This window comes from Fistularia commersonii, chromosome 26 (genome assembly GCF_037954325.1).
Source record: "Fistularia commersonii isolate RoL2024-O1a breed Wild chromosome 26, RoL_Fcom_v1.0, whole genome shotgun sequence".
Classification (NCBI taxonomy): Eukaryota; Metazoa; Chordata; class Actinopteri; order Syngnathiformes; family Fistulariidae; genus Fistularia; species Fistularia commersonii.
In genome coordinates, this window is record NC_141309.1 from 13,919,706 (window position 1) to 13,937,490 (window position 17,785).

Sequence of the window (17,785 nt, forward strand, 5' to 3'; positions counted from 1 at the left end):
AGGACACTGAGGCTACAATTTGCACAAGATCATCGAAATTGGACAATAGAAGATTGGAAAAACGTTGCCTGGTCTGATGAGTCTCGATTTCTGCTGCGGCATTCGGATGGTAGGGCCAGAATTTGGCGTCAACAACATGAAAGCATGGATCCATCCTGCCTTGTATCAACGGTTCAGGCTGGTGGGTGTGGTGTAATGGTGTGGGGAATATTTTCTTGGCACTCTTTGGGCCCCTTGGTACCAATTGAGCATCGTTGCAACGCCTCAGCCTACCTGAGTATTGTTGCTGACCATGTCCATCCCTTTATGACCACAATGTACCCAACTTCTGATGGCTACTTTCAGCAGGATAATGCGCCATGTCATAAAGCTGGAATAATCTCAGACTGGTTTCTTGAACATGACAATGAGTTCACTGTACTCAAATGGCCTCCACAGTCACCAGATCTCAATCCAATAGAGCATCTTTGGGATGTGGTGGAATGGGAGATTCGCATCATGGATGTGTAGCCGACAAATCTGCGCCAACTGTGTGATGCCATCATGTCAATATGGACCAAACTCTCTGATGAATGTTTCCAGCACCTTGTTGAATCTATGCCACAAAGAATTGAGGCAGTTCTGAAGGCAAAGGGGGTCCGACCCGTTACTAGCATGGTGTATCTAATAAAGTGGCCGGTGAGTGTATATATATATATATATATATATATATATATATATATATACACACACACACTGAATAATGCAGTTGTTTTCAAATTCGCTCTCTCTCTGTATGTATGTATATATGTGTGTGTTTATATATATATATATATACATATGAGTGTGTGTGTGTGTATGTGAATATATATATATATATCATATACACACACAAATACATATATACATACATGAATATATATATATTCTCTCTCTCTCTCTGTATATATATATATATATATATATATACAGAGAGAGAGAGAGAGAGAGAGAAAGAGAGAATTTGAAAACAACTGCACTATTCAGCCTACAAAAAATGGAAGATGTGAAGAGCATGGCACATACTTTTGCATAATCAGCATCATGTAAGAAATGAATAGACCAAATAATAATAGAGCTGAAGTGCCACGCAAGATATTAGATTATTTGATCAGTAGAATGGAAACAGTGATCGTCTGAGGTTGGGAAACATCACTGGAAGAAGAGGTTTGGCAGTGATGCCATGAGAGCACAGGAAACAGGTGAGGAATATGAGAGGGAAGAGGCAGAAGTAACATGAGAAGAGAAGATGAATTCAGGTGCTTGTTGGATGAAAAAATAAATCTAATTTTTATGACTGCAGTTGTGTTGGATGACTGAATAAAAGTTAGGCCAGGGCCATATGAAAAATAATGAATAATACAATATTCAGAGCCTTGCTCTAATCAACTATAGCCTGATATCAGCTCAGGTGGAAAAAAAATGAAAACTTGACAGATACCGTAATAAAAATTAATTAGGGTAAATCCACAGCATGATGAATAGTTTAATAATACTCATACATGAATGCTTGTAAAACTAATGCAGCAGCACCCCGACATTTTCCAAATATAATCTAAAACAGTCCCAGCATTGAAAATTCATATTTTTAAAGAAAGAGATTAAAGAATGCCATGTTTGTAATTCTCAAATCGTTGAGAATTAGATGACAAGATGTTAAAGACATTACTCTGTGGAGCAAAGGAGCAAAGAATTTACAAAAAGTACAGAACTGCAAACACATAATTAAGACATACAGTATGCAAAACAATGATCAAGATCTGATCTTTGAAACTGTGTAACACCATTTTCTCTTTACACTACTTGACTAACTTAGTCCAAATTCACGAAAACGTTCCAGAAAATGCAGCTACTAAAAACGAACTAAACAAACAAAACAAAATAAACTATAGTCAAACTCAAATATTGATTTACGTTACAATATCAGGGTAAATACGGAAATGTTAACTGTATGTTTGATAATCAAGTTAAATTGGATCACGTTGATTCTGCTTGGTAAGAAGACATGGGATATAACCAAATGAGTCTGTAAAATTCACCTTGCATTTTCAAAAATCATGAATGAACTGCAATATAGCACCAATTAATTTGAAAAAAAATAGATAAATGTAATATATCTTTTGAAAACCAAGGGACGATTCCATAGTTAGACATGTTGGTATATCAGTATAATTACCTGCCTTAGTTCAATGCATAAAATAAGGGATGTTTTTATCCCTGTTTTAATGCTTGGTTTATAGCAGCTTAATCCCTATCATTTGAGATTAATGGATATTTAGAGTTAACCTGAGGGGAAAAAAATGTCCCTTTTGCTCTCTGTACACACTTCAACATGAGAAATACTTGGGAAGAAATACTTGGGAGGGGAAGGAAAGTAGCAGTGTGATGGCAGTATGCCGAGCTCTGTTTGCTTACCTGTCTTTGGGCAGAAGCAGCCAACTGTATCTGGCAAAACTTCACAGCTTGGTCCAGAGCTACATCCTCGTCGACCTGAGGTAAAAACGTGAGGAGCACAGGAACATCAAGTCAGAACAATGATGAATTGTGACATTTACTTCATGTTCCAATTCAAGAATGCTTCACAGAAATTGAATACATGTAACCACACAATTTAGTTCAAGATTTGCAGTTCTTTGTGACTTTCATTTCTGCAGTAAAAACTGGTTGTTTTGTCAGTGAACAGACCTCAAACCAACAATGAACTATACCAATCTGTCATTCAAGAGAAGAGCCAGGATAGCTGCCTGACCATAGCAGTAGAGAGATACGAACATAAAGGCGTTGCTTTGACAGTGAATGTGATGTGTATGGGAGCTGTCAAGCTTAGCAACGGCAAACCATTGTGTAATTGACAGTACTCTTGTTCACAAAACTGTTTCTGTTCCTGATAGCAACCTGCTATGCAGCAGTTCAGAATCCCAAAGGGAGGGATTTTACAGTCTCATTCCACTTTTGGAATTTCAACACCTGTAAATGGACTGAGTCAGTCTCTTGTAGTATCAGAGGACATACTGTTGTTACTCATCTATTTTAAAACTTTTGTGTGAGATTGTAACTTTTTGGGGAATTTGTCAAATTTCTAGACATCAAGATCACATTCATCTGAAGTATAACCTGATATGCCTGGGCCCCCAGAAGACCAAACACACCATTTTTTTAAACAATTTCAAAGAGCTGACTGTATCAGGGCCAAGATGTATTAATCTCAGTGTTTGAATACCTGCTATAATGCCAGCAACACTGTGTAACAGGGTTTATGTGCATGCAGATTTTGTAGGTGAATAGCAATCTGAATGTGTGGTTTTCATATTCTTTACATTTTTAAAGACTGATCAGATTCATAGATATAATTTCCAAGCTTACTACATTTTGAATAATGCGAATTAATTAAAGAATATTTTCAAGCAGACAGCATAATAATAATATACTGTTTCCATTTCGTTCTTCTCTCAGACACAAAAGTGGGGGAAAAAACCGAGCAAATATATCGAGGAACTTAAATGAGCTTTGAAGTCTTTAAGGTACGCTACAACCACCTATTTTGTTGCTTGCTGTTGTTCTGATTTCTGTTCCTGATAGCAGCTATGTGTTTGAAAGGTTCATGCTAATACTCACAAGGAGAAATAAACAATTCTGATTGCAACATAGCCTTAATTCAGAAACACAACTTTTACAGGATGGGTTTGTTAACTAAATGCAAAATATCATTCTCGGCCTGTTTTTTTTCCTAGCCACTGTTCATACATATTTATTGATACCTTAGGCTATGTAGGAAAACAATATCACAGGGGTCACTGTGCGGCATCAAAGCACCTGAGAACTCGTCATTCACCTGGTTTTCACTCAGGGGAACTCTCACATCAAATAGGATTTTTGGAAAAGTTAAAATATAATACATGTTCAGCCAATCTAACCAGCTCTTATAAATGTAGTCCCACAAAAATCATGAATATACTGGGCTGCGCTGGTTACACAAAGACACTGTTATGCCACCCTCATACAGTGAAGCTGCAAAACTACTACTTCTACAGTATAACCAAGGAATACCCTTGTTAAAATGTCAGAAGCTAATTTAGACTGAATGTGTGCGTCATTGCTTTATCATTTAGAAAAAAAACAAAACATTGAAAACCAAATAAATAAATAGGCTGAATGAAGAACTGTTCCGTAGGAAGCAGCATTAAGATCAATGTAATAAACCAAATGCACTGTGATGAGATTTGGTTATCATAGAGTTAAAGTACAAAAATTTCTAAATCACACTATTAGTAGTATTTGAAAATGGTAGGACGGTCCTTGTTCAAAGTGGATACTGTTAAGATATCAGTTGTGAGGGGGATTTCTTGACACCAGTATTTTGTACAAGATGTTCAAATGCATGACTTTGCATAGTAAGAAAAGTAGTAACTGATATTAAGGTATTTTTGTATGCACATTTGAGCAGAGGATTTTGAAGAGAAATACCTGTTTTATGAGCATATACGTCTCGGACATGATTTTTTCAATGCGCCCCAAATCATACGTCATGATTTTCTGGCCTTGCTGCCAAACTCTGTAGGCATCCAGTAGAAGAGTTTTTCCTGACTCCACATCCTCTAGGAGCTTTCTTTTCCTGTTGGGCCTTCTCAATAAGCCTGGATCAGTGCCACTGGCTGACACAGAGACCTTGGTTACTGACGATTGGAGCTGCTGTTGCCTAGAACTAATACTTAGTTCTTCCAGGGAAAGCTCCGGTGTTCGACTGCTGTCATTCAATTTTTGCTGGCCCTCAACCACATTCAAGTGGGTCTCAATTTCTGGATTATCAACTTGGGAATCGGTAGTAGTAGAGGGCCTCCTCCAGTGGCAAGTGTCCAGCTCCATAGGTTCCCCTGGTCCTGCTCTGAGCCCCATAATTCCAACAGCCTCCACCTTTTCAGAGTAGCTTTCAAGAACCTTGCTACCTTTATCTGTTGATGGTGTGGTTGGGGTGATCTGTGCTTGGCTGGACTCTAGTGGATTCCTGTCACTAGTGACAGTGGAGCAGGCACCTTCTGTGAGTCCTGGTTTCTTAGGTAAGTCATTCTTGCTGTCCTCTGAACTTGTTTTTTTGGATGCATCTGTTGTGGTCATCTCCCCCATGGAGGGCGCGGGTGCTCTTGGAAGCTGCTCAGACACCTGAAAAAGAGCAGACCCTGTCAAAGCACAAAGCTGGTGCTTGGCAGACAGCTAATAAGCTGAGTAGCTTGCAGCTCATGGAGTGTACATGGAGTGTACATACAGTGAGTTGTGGTTTCTTACCCCTGAGAGACTGTTCAGATTGTCTTCTAGGACTTTTACAGTTAAGAAAAATGCTCTCTTGGCCAAAACCTGACGATCAACATCCCGTAAATACTTCCTTGATGAAGAAGGGGAAGAATGATTGTATCAGAAGCGAGATGACATTGAACAAAGAACAATAAATCCATAACAAAAACAGTACTACTACTGCAGGAAAAGTGTCCTCACTTTCCCTGGTCAGGTGTTCTCTGCAGCATGAAAGAGACTTTCAGCAAAGTATCGTGGTCCTTAAGCTGATACAGCACCTCCAGCAAGAGAACAATGGATCGGTTCATATGAGATGCAAAACTTCCTGGGCGATCAATCTCATCTACTGGAATACGCCAGATGCCCTGGAGGTGGAAGAAAATAAAAACAACAAGCAGAAATAATTACGTGTAACCATAGTACAAATAACAAGTAATATGACACACCGTCTACTTCTAAAACATGATTCAAAATAAAGCAAGCGGGCCAAATTATGCTGAACAGTAGGTACCTTAATGCAACAGGTGGCTTACTTAAAAGGAAACACTAAACACTAAAAAAAATTGTGGATTTGTCAGAGTGCATATTTTGATAAGCAGCTCAATCTTCTCATTTTAATTTTGAAATACTGATAAAAGAAACTTAAAAAGGGAGGTACAATAAAGATTAATTGATCTGTAACTTAAAAACAAGTTTTCAAAGAAGTCCTAATGGATGGAACTTGCAGACTGACAGGACATGTTGTAGGAGGTGGGAAGAAAGAAATGGGAACGTTCTCTCACATGACACATGACTGGCAGCCTCATTTGTGCTCAGTACAGTACAAGCAATGATACAGACTGGATGCCAAAAAACACAAGCCTTCCAATACAAAAGGCTGGATAGGATTTTCCTTGACAGATGAATCTACCTTTTCAGTAACCATACCAAGTCTTTCCAGCAAGTGAAGTGAGTGAGACTCTAAAGTCTGATGATATGAATATAAAGTGCAGATAGTAGATAGGCTTTGCACACCACAGAATGCAGCAATGCTAATACTATCAGAATGGAATAAACCAACTGAAAAAGCCTCATTAGCTACTGGGGGCATGGAGTAGCGAGGTGCTTCACTAAACAGACGGCCCCAAATTGTCAGATGTCATCTCCCAATTCCCAGGACTGGAACAAAGTATGAAAAAGAGGTGGCATAAACCCATCAAATTATATAACACCACAATGATGGTATCTCGGGGTGTGAACAGGATAGGTTTATCACTTATTGCCCCCCCAAATTCAACAGACACAATGTCTTAACACAAGACACATTGTATGACTGAATAGATTTGTAATTTGCATCATATGATGCGATCAGAACAAGCTTGTAAAGTGTGTTTTGACCTCTCAATGTTTAAATTACAAAAAGGCTTAAACAGCAGCAGGCAAGTATGATGAGGGGTTGGCTTTGCTCACTATGGAAAGGATATGTAATAGAAGAGAATTGTTCAGAGAACCAGCAAACCATCATCACAGCAAATCTGTTTCGGGAGAGCAAAGCCATGGCTTTACACAGCTTATAATCTTGCAAAAAAAGCCAAAGCAGATGACAACTAGAATTATTTTATGAAACGAGCAGTGTTTGTATCTACAAAATACAATTTGAGTACCGACATACCAATATAGTCCAAAACAAATAAAAATAAAAACATCAGGGCGTTGAATGAGATGCATAGATGATGACAAAAGAATCTAATATTTCCTCCATCCTTGTTTGGTTCTTGGGATTGAGGAGGGCATTTTCAAACTTGTAATGCAACTTCATGGAGTTTGGCAAAGCAAAAATCAAGTCAATTGAATGTACATCCAGCCTCTTCCTTGGACAATAATTATACGGCAACTTAATGTCAATTCTACATTTCTGACCACACTACTGATGACAAGGGAAAAAAAAGGTTAAAATAACCCTGAGAAAGTGTTGGAAAGAATAGTGAGTAGTCATGTGTCTTTAGCAGTCACTTCCTGCGGCAGTTTACAACTTACTATGTCTCTACCATTATGCCAGCTATATGCAGCTCAAAGGGCAAAGATGACTTTTATCCAAAAACAGTTGACCCATCTGCCATCGCTATCGAATTTGGCAGGTGGATGAACATTGGTCGTCTTCTTTGCACTTACCTACTTTAACTTTAAGTAAAGAAATTAGAACTAGGAAATTGAAAATTAGAATTATGAATCGTCATTTGAGTGCATTTCCTGTTTAATTCTTCATCAATAAAAGACTTCAGTCCCAAAATACACCATGGATTCCCCCCAAATGACACAAATTGACAATTTATATAACAAAAACAGGGACTGGTGATGATTTTGAATGTAAAAAAGACTAAAACAACGAATCAAAAACACTCACCATCACCAAAGAATGCTAATCCACGATGCCTGTGTTAGTATTCTTTTGGACAATTTCCTGCTGGCAGTAGTACCTGCATCCCTGGCAGCACCTCCACCCTGAAAGAGGCTCACGCTCCGAGAGCAAAAGGTGGGCTGCATTTGGGTGCAAGGGCAGCAAAAGCTGCATAATAGGAAGACAGGGAAACGCAGCTGCACATGGAAGAATAGGAATAGAAGAAGAGAAGAGAAGCAGCTTTTGCAAGAGGAGAAACAGCACTGGAGTCAGGGCCTATATGCTCAGTACGCCACTGACAGATAAGCTGACTCTTTCCTTTCCTGCTCTCAAACACAGCCATTTCAAAACAAAAACACCCACGCACACAGTCTCTGCTCTCTTATGACCCCAGGCTGCTGGAGTTCTTACCCCTCCTCCTCCTGTTCTTTCGCCTGCACTATACTCAGTGTACAGCCAACCCTTGTAGACCTTTGCCAGCCAATCATCGATCAGCAGAGAAAGTCCAGCCTATCAACGCACACCCACACAATACACACCGAGAAGTGAGGGAGAGTAATGAGGAAACAGAACGAGTGAAACAGCAAGACATGAGTAGAGAGAATAACAGCCGGGGGGAGGGGCAGAGCATGATCATGCCGAGAAGACAGCAACAAGCAAAAAAGAACAAACTGGCTGAAGAATTAACTAACTGCAACCATGTTTATATGGTGGGATGGATTAAAATGACGGAAACATTAAAAAGAGAAACAAAACTTGAAGAACCTGCTTAAATAAGTAAGGAAACTATGACCTGTAGAAAACAAAAGGATGAAGAACGTTGCCGGAAAAGACAAGATTCCAAGATTCCCCCGCCAACGGTGCTCTGATAAGAGCCCTCACCTTCTTCCTCCCTTGTCTTTACAAGACTGGCCTTGCCTCTGCAGCTGGTCACCATAAACAAATATAAGTAAACACACCTTGTTTTTCCTGGTTCCTGCTGAGTAAGTAAGGGGGGAAAAACGTCAAGCTCAACCAACCACAGAGCTGAGAAAGGCAATGGAAAACCTACTGGCAGTCAGAGCTAACCCTCCCACATGCAAGTCAAAATACCAACTTCTACAAAATGTAATCACAAGCCAATTTCCCTCCCCTCGGAGGAAAAAAAAATCATGGCTCTCCTAAGAGAAGCTCCACCTACATACAGAACACTGCAGCTGAACACACAAATATTTCAGTCATACATCAAACTGATGTACATACTGAAAGGGTAGTTGTTGCCTGGAAGCTTACAGTAACATAACTCACAAAGACACTTAGTCCTACCTATAAGCATATTGCCATCCAAGCATTCAGATAAAAGGGAAGCATAGTTGTAAAGAGATCAGTACAGGATAAGAACAGATTTTCTTTTGTGAAAAAAATGGCAAATGGATAGGAACCCATGTGAAAATTACACAGGGGCTCCTCACTGTATGGCAGCCCTGGCTAATATGAGTGATGCTCTGAAAAGGGTCTTGTCACTCTCTATCAGGGTTTTTTGTATATCTTTATAAGGGTTAATCATTAATTTCGTGTAGAATGCCTCAATAATGTACTGTCAATTGTTATTGAGAGCTTACATACAAATAGCAATAAGTAAAGAGGGTCTAAACAAGATGTCCACTTCCTGGCTGTTTAAAGCTAAGAACTTAAAGAGAAAAACAAAAGCAGCTGACATGACATCACAGAAACAAAGGCTGTATATCAATAAAGTATTCTCATATATTATGTCATAGGACATCAATGATTTGTCCCTCCAATTGGCTATAGAAATGTTGGATGTGCCATTATGTCATTAGGATTTTATTGAAAACTTTGCTAGTTTTGTTAAGTAGTACTTTCTGCTTTAATAACAAACTTGTGTTTATCAAAACAATTTAAGCAGCACTGATCATTGAAAAACAGGACTATATGGGTTACTAAATACAGGTCAAATTAATGCAACCAAGCCAAAGCATGCAGAACATGGGGCAACATGACCTATATTAGGAAACCAAAGGCATACAACATTTAGCAACATGCTCCAAGTAGTGTGTGCAAAGCAGATAGGCATGATGACTAAATAAGTAATATGCTGTGCCTCATACTAACATTTAAGTGTCTGGCCAAATTTGAAGCAATGATCAAGCATTACCTTAGTTTTTCAAGAGAAAACGATAGGAAGTAGCCTGTAAGCTGAGAGCTTTTTTTTTTCCAAAGTTAATACAGTGTGTTCAAGCTGCTTGACTTTCCAGATTTTTAAGACAAACTGCCAAACTTGTGGGACGAAAAGACTTATAATCCAAAATGAAATGATGAATGAAAAGTGTTTTTAAAAAGACTGCGTCCTTCTACAGAATCTTAGCAAAAGTTAATGATGAAAACTCAGATTGAACAAAAGTGTTTCAACAAGTCCACTGCCATGAAATAACTGCCATGAACTCACAGACTATAAGGAAAACAGGAATGTTTGCTTAACATTTTGAGTGGGTTGTTCAGTGGTAGAGGGAAGGGTTGGTTTGACGGAACAGCAAAGCTCTAACAGTTGGCATGCCAGGGTGGCAGGTTTCCCTCCAGAAGGGGCTCTGTTAGAACCCAGTGGGGACCAAAGCACTGAAGAGCTCCAACTCAGACCTGGCCCACATCACTTTTACAATCTGTTGCCAGAGGCTTTTTTGGAGTTAGCATTCGCTCTGTAGCACAAACTGCCAAAATATACCCCGACAACTAAATGAAAATGAGTTGCAGACAGGAGATGACAATCCCTCTGCATTATCTGCTCTGGAACATTTGACATTGAAAGGAACAAAAACAGAACTCAGTAAGGTGATTGCTGCATTAAGGGGACAAAAATAGCATTATCTTCTAAAAATTGAAAGACATAAATGAACTTGCATGAAAAACATCTGACAGACCAAGCCAGTAATCTCCCCCAGCAGAAACCAAAAGGAGGCCTTAATTAGACAGATCATTCAACAAGGTTCCACTGAGTGACTTCAGTTAAAGCAGAATTTGTGACACATAGATTGCCCTGATTTTGGCTCATCAGAGGGGATTATGAGGTTAATATGTATGGAAAAATGGTAAAACTTAACTGTAGTATGCATTTAAGAGTTTTGCAGGTTTTTCCTCAGGCAGTTAGCATTAGCTTCAACCACGTAGTTATGTTTTTTATGTTATAGAAAAGGTGAAAAGGACCACAGTATATGGGGAGTGGTACCTTCCTGTACATTTGAGGTATGTTAGTATATTTTTGCATAAGGATGGAAGGATATTACACACACCTTCAATCTTCCTTAGGGGGAAATTTAATTTAACATGCTTTGATAAGCATGAAGAAGGCAGCAAGATGACATCAAATCTATCAGATTACCCAACAATCTCAACTTAATCAGGCTGACAGTCATTCCAATGTAAAACTTGTTAAAACATGTGTAAACTGACTGTAGGCTGAGCTAGCGTGTCTGGTGATATTGAGTTTTAAGAACGTACATTTAAAGACACTGTTTCTAGTACATGGGTGTCACTTAATTACATGACCATTCTTATTCTCTTTTCTTGATATGAACTGTATGAAAAACTTTTCCACATAGATTCAGATGTGCTGACTGATGTCAGGTGTTACTTTATTAGTGGAAGCAATAATTATTTCCTTATTTTTTTCTACTTCTATTAATCTGTGAAATGTAATTTTAAAGTGCAGAGGTCACATGATTGCGTAGCAAACCAAATGTTATGCAGACAACTGGAAATTTTTATATAGCCATATTTTATCCCAGTTAACGCAATATTTATCTTACATCTCAACCCTGTCCTTGAGGGAGAAAAGCTGTCAGTTACAATACAAAAAACTTCAGCTACAACATGATAATATGAATGTTAATTTTTGAAATCTATTTTCTGTAGGAGATGCTCAGGAGTAACAACACACCTGCGGCATAATTTTGGTTTAAAAAAAAAAATCACCATAATTTTTCTTTTATTTCTTCTTTCTTCTACTACTCCAAGATAGAAAAAAAAAGATTTAACTAACCACACTTATCAAATGATTACCTTTTTTCAATACAGAGTAATATGCGGACATTTTGACACAAGGAAACATTCACCGGGGACCTGACTTACATTGAAAAGGTTCGTCTTGTTTCTCTCACAGAAAAGTCCTTGTGCTGGCATGTGCTTCAGCTGTTGCCATGAGACACTGCTTCCTAGCAACACATCTCGGGCCCACTGTAGATTCTGTGGCAAAAAATAAAAAGAGAAGATTTGGATAATAAGATAGAAACAGAATTAAAGAAGAACCATGTAGATCACACTCTGTTTTTAGAATATACTGGCAGAGAAATACAGTAAATAAAACAGTTGTATCCTGGTGTGTAGCACTTAAGAACTACAAGAGGAAAATGGAGAAAATTCTGCTCAATTGCAATTAGTAAAATGCAGACCTCTTTTTGCAGCATGATGACTCACAAATCAGAGTCTACACCAGTGCCAGGGTTAGAAAGATAGCTAGCAAATGCCACTTAACATTATCTTTTACTTTACAAAGTAACCTATTATTGAAAAATATATGATCCCCCCCCCTCCATTTTTGAGTTAGGACAGAGCTGATGAGTGAAGTAGAACAGTTTTTCTAGGAAAAAGCAGCCGAGGCTTTTAACACTGGATGTGTCCGGTTGTGAGCGCAGCTAATCTACCTGTGTCAACAGTATCACATCAACGGATTGTCATCACGACACAGACCATGTACAATTGCATTGCTGCTTTTCTTGGACGCACGCATATGCACGCATGCATACATACACACACACACCTGTATAATCATTAACCAAATGTTGTTCTGTTATTAGTTCATCCTTGAGAAAATCAGTGTAGAGTTCAAAGGAAGTGTTATTGAGAACTACATGTAAAAAGGTTAAATTAAAATGGTTCCAGAAGCAGTCAGGACAGAAGGATGCCACCACAGCAACACTACACAACCGCTCTGTGCCAAACTGGCTGAGAGCACAGCTCCCACCCACACACCTCTGCCTGTAGCGCATTACATCCAGTACACTTGGATGTTTCAGTACCCTGCACATGAATGCTGATCTCAGATGTAAACAAGAAAGACAGAGGAAAAAATAAAATACACACTGCAGCCCTGATAAAAGTGTATGACTTAGTCCATGAAAATTCAGTCAAGGATGTGTACTAAGACTCACTTTCTGTGAACATCACCAACAATAGCAGGAAGTACTTATAGATCAATTGGCAGATAAAACACAATAAGAGTCAGGAACAGACTGACCTGATGGGTGCTGCTGCTACTGTAGAAGAAGGCCAGGCGGTAGAGACTTTTGTAGTGTTGAGGGAAACGGCTGAGGCAAAGGAAGAGAGCCCGGACACACATCTCAACCAACATCCGTCTCTGTTCTGCATGTTCTGCAGGAAGGGCCTTGGGTACCTCAATCACTTCAGCTGGAGGTTCGGGTTTCTTTTTACCCTCACTTGCAGGGTTCTGAGACACAGCCTGTTGAGAGCAACTCGTCTTTGGTGGGGTGGGAGGGACAAGCAGGGGATGAAGAGAGGGATCTGCAGAGACTTTGGGGGCTAAAGCTTCAGGGATTGTTACCACCACGGTCTCCACCACTTCCTGTACAACTTTCTCTTCTGACTGGAGAGCGGTATGATCTTCATGTGAAACTGAAGTACCAAAAGTAAAATGAAATTACCTGATGTATTAACTGATAACTAGAAAGATTTTTTTTTTTTCTAAAAGGAAAGAAACTTAAGATAAATGTATCCACAACTTAGCAAATAACAAAAAGACCTCAAACCCTCTTTTACCTGTGTCCTCAGATGTAGGCTGCTGTTCCTTCATAGGGGTTGTGCTTTCTGATGATGATGAATTGCCTTTCCCTGGGGCAGGTTTGTGATTGCTGTCTTGTGAGCTGGTGGGATCTGTGTAGGCATCCTGGGTGGAGTTAGAGTCCGAAAGCATCACGACCTCGCTGTCTTGACTGCGGTCTGCAGTCCAAAACAAACAAACATAACAAAAAAAAGTCAGTTTAATGTTAAAATTGCTAGCTTGAGATAACGAACAGTAATAAAAGTTACTCCTGTCCTACACATGGGGTCTCTTTTTCAATTCATAGACTGATTTGCAAAATCTATTACTGGGACAGGTAAATAGATTTGATAATTAGTTGTGTATTTGAACAAATCATAAAAGCTGTGTGCCTGCATACTTTACAAGCATGCTTTGTGGGCTTGTTTGAGCTATCAAATGCCTCATTATTGCATGCTAAAATATTTTCATGAAAAGAATAGAATTAACCAAAATAAGCTGTGAGCCACAGATATCCATGAGTTTGTAAGCAGTAACAACCTCCTTATACAAGGGAAGGATAGGAGTTGGTTAATGAAATTGATCTGAAACCAAAATGCCAGAGTTCTTCTTAATTGCTATGCTGTGTTCGGCATCTATGAAAAAAGTCCTTGGAGATTTAAGAGGGGAAAAAGGTAACAGCAAATGTCTCAAGACACTATGAGCTTTGTGTAAATAATGTATAAGTAGTGCTTTCTATCCAAACGCACTTCTTAAGTTCTGAAGAACTGTTTTTTTGACTGATAGCATAGCCTCTGAAAGAGTTCAGTGGGTTTGGAGAGCAGTACCATTCAGGGAAGCCAGCCACATTGGAGACCTGGGCAAGCAGTAATCATGGTCAAACTCTGGTGAGGCTGTTGAAGATATGGGGAGCTGGTTTTACAATGTAATCAAGCAAAACTGTACCTCTGAATGTATCTTAAAATGCAATAAGCAAATTGTCCTTAAAAACACATTTACCTTTTTGTTAACTGAGTACAGTTCAAACACTACTCCCCTTGTAGAACCAAATTCAGACAAAAAAGTCTGTTTCTGAGACCACACGCAACATGCAAGTGTGAATACAGACCAGCTGGTTAAAAAAAAAAAATCAGTACATCTGAAGATCACATTTGCCCTTCCAAGTGAGAAGCAAGAGAAGGCCAATTTCTCTGACATTATCAACAGATTAAACCCAAGAGCAGCATCTTCAGCAATGCGACAGGCATATTGGAGAGTCATAAATAGTGGTAGAAATCAAGAAGAAATATTTCAAAGTTATAGGTTATGAAAAAGATCCATAGATTCAACGTAACCTTAACCTAGATGTGCTTTAAGAAGAGAGATTGAGCACCTATAGGTGAATGTGCATTGCAGCACATTTTGGCTTAAATATCAGTTGTAACTCAATATAATGAACCAGCCACATTCTTTTCAATCTGTACTAATTAGACATAATTTTCAATTTGCCAAGACATTAGTCACATAACATTTGGATATATCCCTGCGGAGTGAGACTGCCAAATTTAGCCCACAAAATTCAAATTAAATGTGAGCATATGAAACACCAGACAACTTTTAGTGGATTGTGATAAAGGACTGACTTTCTCCAAAAGTGAAGACAATCACCCCATTAGAACTACATGCATATAAATGGCAAAGCAGGTGGTAAAAGCAAGCAGGCAAGAGGTAGCAGGCAGGCAGGTAGGTAGGTAGGTAGGAAGGAATCTGGAAAGGGTGACAGAACTGGCAACAAGGGCAATATGGCTGCATTATTTGCACATTCAAGCTTAACATGACACATGAAGTGGGTGGAAGGATGTCACTTTTTGTTATGTGAAAAATCATAGCCAGAGCTGTTTTCTCCAAATAGCTTACTACTGCTTGTTTCAAAAGATCCTTGCAGATAGAACTATTTATTCAGTTTCTTCCATTGAAATGCAGGGTGTTCAACAGTATAAATTTGAAAAAAGTATGAGGGCACTTCTCTGTAAATTCAATAACATGGGTGAAAAACTTTAAATTTTCGGAATTCTACAAGCACAAAGCATGATTTACAACACCATATGTACAAGGGCTGATATACAAAATGGTTAATATGGGTGAACTGGAGTTCAGTTGTAATGTTCATAGCATGTATTGTGCACATTCTTGGAATCACTAATGTGAGTGTAGTGCCTTACTTAAAGCTATTATCAGGGCTGTTTTACTCTATTTTCACATGAATGCTTCATCAGGAGCATTCTCAGTAAAACTTATACACCCCAATTAATGTGTTATTCTTGAAATCCTCAATAAACATTAAAAATGTGGCAACACTCAATTTTATTTGTAACTGTAAGAGTTTGGTTAAGTTAAACAAAAAAAAAAAAAAAACATTTCAGGTAAAGAAAGGTGATTGTCAAATACAGACAATATGAAGAGTCATCAGCTTTGATTATAATAAAAGAGGATTTGTAAACACATTCAGGCCTTTCTGCCCTCTGCAAAACTAAATATTTAAATCCACTTCTTTCAGTAATGTTGTGCAGAAATAAGAGCAGTCAAATAATCAGTAGCCATATTGCCCATTTTACCAAATCCCGATCACCCAGTGCAGGGGGAGAACTGAAACCAAAGCCATTAAGCATGGTGATTATCAAACTGAGCGTTCCCTTATGGGTTTCCTGTCCCAGTGCAGAGAGGGCAAAGGGCCCAAGCCCAGGGACAGTGTCTAGGACTGGGACTGTACCATCAGCCTGCTGTTCCTCATGCCGCTGCTGCTGCCACTGCTGCCGTCGGAGTGTTTTGCGTTTGGCGTAATCATGGTCAAACGGCGTGGCCACATAAGGAGGGGATGTCAGACCTGGTGTGGCAACTGATGGTAGGGAGCTTAGGACATTTCCTACACAGACTGATGAGCTATTAAAGTCTTCATCCATCATGGAGGTGGGTTTCTCCCTGAAATGTTTAGTGACAATGTTAGGAATGTTTTTTTTTTTTTTAAAAGTCAACATCAATAGTTTTCCATAATTCCCTGTGTATTACAAATCAGATACTTACTTTTCATGAGCTCTGTGCAAAGTTGGCATGCTCTTTTCTTCCCCCCTGGCAAATGGCCCTGTAGCTGCTTCAACCAGCAAATTGAACAAGAGTTCATGATCTAGATCAGGCTGATTAGCCTCAAGTAGCTTCAAGATGGTAGTGCTGAGACGGAAATGCAACTAGAAGACATAGGGTAGAAAAAAAACTTAAATGCTCTGTATGAAAGTCGAAGAAATATCTCATTATGCGTGCATTTACACAGCATTGGTGCAAATAACTCCATGTTGTGTCAATGCGTAAACTGAATTAACAGCCACAGCCCTTTTACCTCCAGGGCCTCCATAGCCAGGTCAGGAGGATTGTGATAATGGATTTTCCGAGGGTACCTGGCAGCTTCTTCATGGAGATAGTTTGCTGCCTTTACATCCACAGAAGAGAAAGTCAACAATATTAAAATACTTCTCTAGTGACATGAAACAGATAAAATTAAAGGACAGGTTGCAAACAAACTAAAGGCAGTTATGTGTGTTGAAACATGGTGTCACCATGTTCTTACAACCCCTTCTAACATCCATAACAAATATTCAAATAATTTAAACTGCCACCACTGATATAAAAAAGAACTGCAAAATTATGACAAACTATATACATGTGCGGGGGAAGGGGGGTAGAAGGGCAGCGATCTTTGTTTCTGTAGGAGGATTATCTAACAAATATTAAGGGAAGAAATTGCCTGCAAACAACTTGGTCAATACTATGTTGAATAGTTTCTAAGACTGTCCAGTCAGTATAGTTCATCAACAGTTTAAGTGATATATGCAGGTCTTTATCTTAAGTATATCTGCAGGGTTTTGTCAAAACCATGAGTATCCCCACTGCTTTTAACACAGGTAGGTCTAGCCTTAAGTCTCCATAGTTGTTTACCTTTTTGTAAAGCTGCAGATATTCAATGGGAGGCTGTTTGCGTTTCTCTGCTATTTTCCCCAGCATGTAATGAATGAGCCACTCTTCTTCATCACTGTCACCCTCACAACGGGATGCACCCTGGAAGCACTGAGATGCAGTCTCTAGCATGGAGTCTTTCCTTTCTTCCATCTGACCATGCAAGCACGCACACACACACACACACACACCAGCTTAGATGTGTAATTTAGCTCTAGGTGACAGATTTACACCAAAACTCATTAACTGTTGAACAATCAAAATTGAAAGTGTTTAGCCCACATATTTGTTTG

At 39.1% G+C, this 17,785-nt stretch overlaps 1 protein-coding gene across 5 annotated transcripts in view; it reads right to left on the reverse strand.

Moving 5' to 3' along the window:
• Positions 1 to 17,785, reverse strand: part of cabin1 (calcineurin binding protein 1) — a 35,737-nt gene that overhangs the window by 7,174 nt on the left and 10,778 nt on the right. For 2 of the 5 annotated variants that reach the window (XM_086173416.1, XM_086173417.1), the window contains exons 24-35: positions 17,475 to 17,645; positions 16,879 to 16,968; positions 16,569 to 16,729; positions 16,258 to 16,466; positions 14,336 to 14,401; positions 13,508 to 13,687; positions 12,969 to 13,363; positions 11,804 to 11,917; positions 5,506 to 5,669; positions 5,299 to 5,395; positions 4,483 to 5,175; positions 2,434 to 2,508 (exon numbers count right to left, since the gene is read on the reverse strand). In XM_086173416.1, the coding sequence (XP_086029542.1) occupies positions 2,434 to 2,508; positions 4,483 to 5,175; positions 5,299 to 5,395; positions 5,506 to 5,669; positions 11,804 to 11,917; positions 12,969 to 13,363; positions 13,508 to 13,687; positions 14,336 to 14,401; positions 16,258 to 16,466; positions 16,569 to 16,729; positions 16,879 to 16,968; positions 17,475 to 17,645 (2,415 nt within the window). The remainder of the gene's footprint in view (positions 1 to 2,433; positions 2,509 to 4,482; positions 5,176 to 5,298; positions 5,396 to 5,505; positions 5,670 to 11,803; positions 11,918 to 12,968; positions 13,364 to 13,507; positions 13,688 to 14,335; positions 14,402 to 16,257; positions 16,467 to 16,568; positions 16,730 to 16,878; positions 16,969 to 17,474; positions 17,646 to 17,785) is intronic. The other 3 variants (XM_086173419.1, XM_086173420.1, XM_086173418.1) reach the window with 3 other exon arrangements.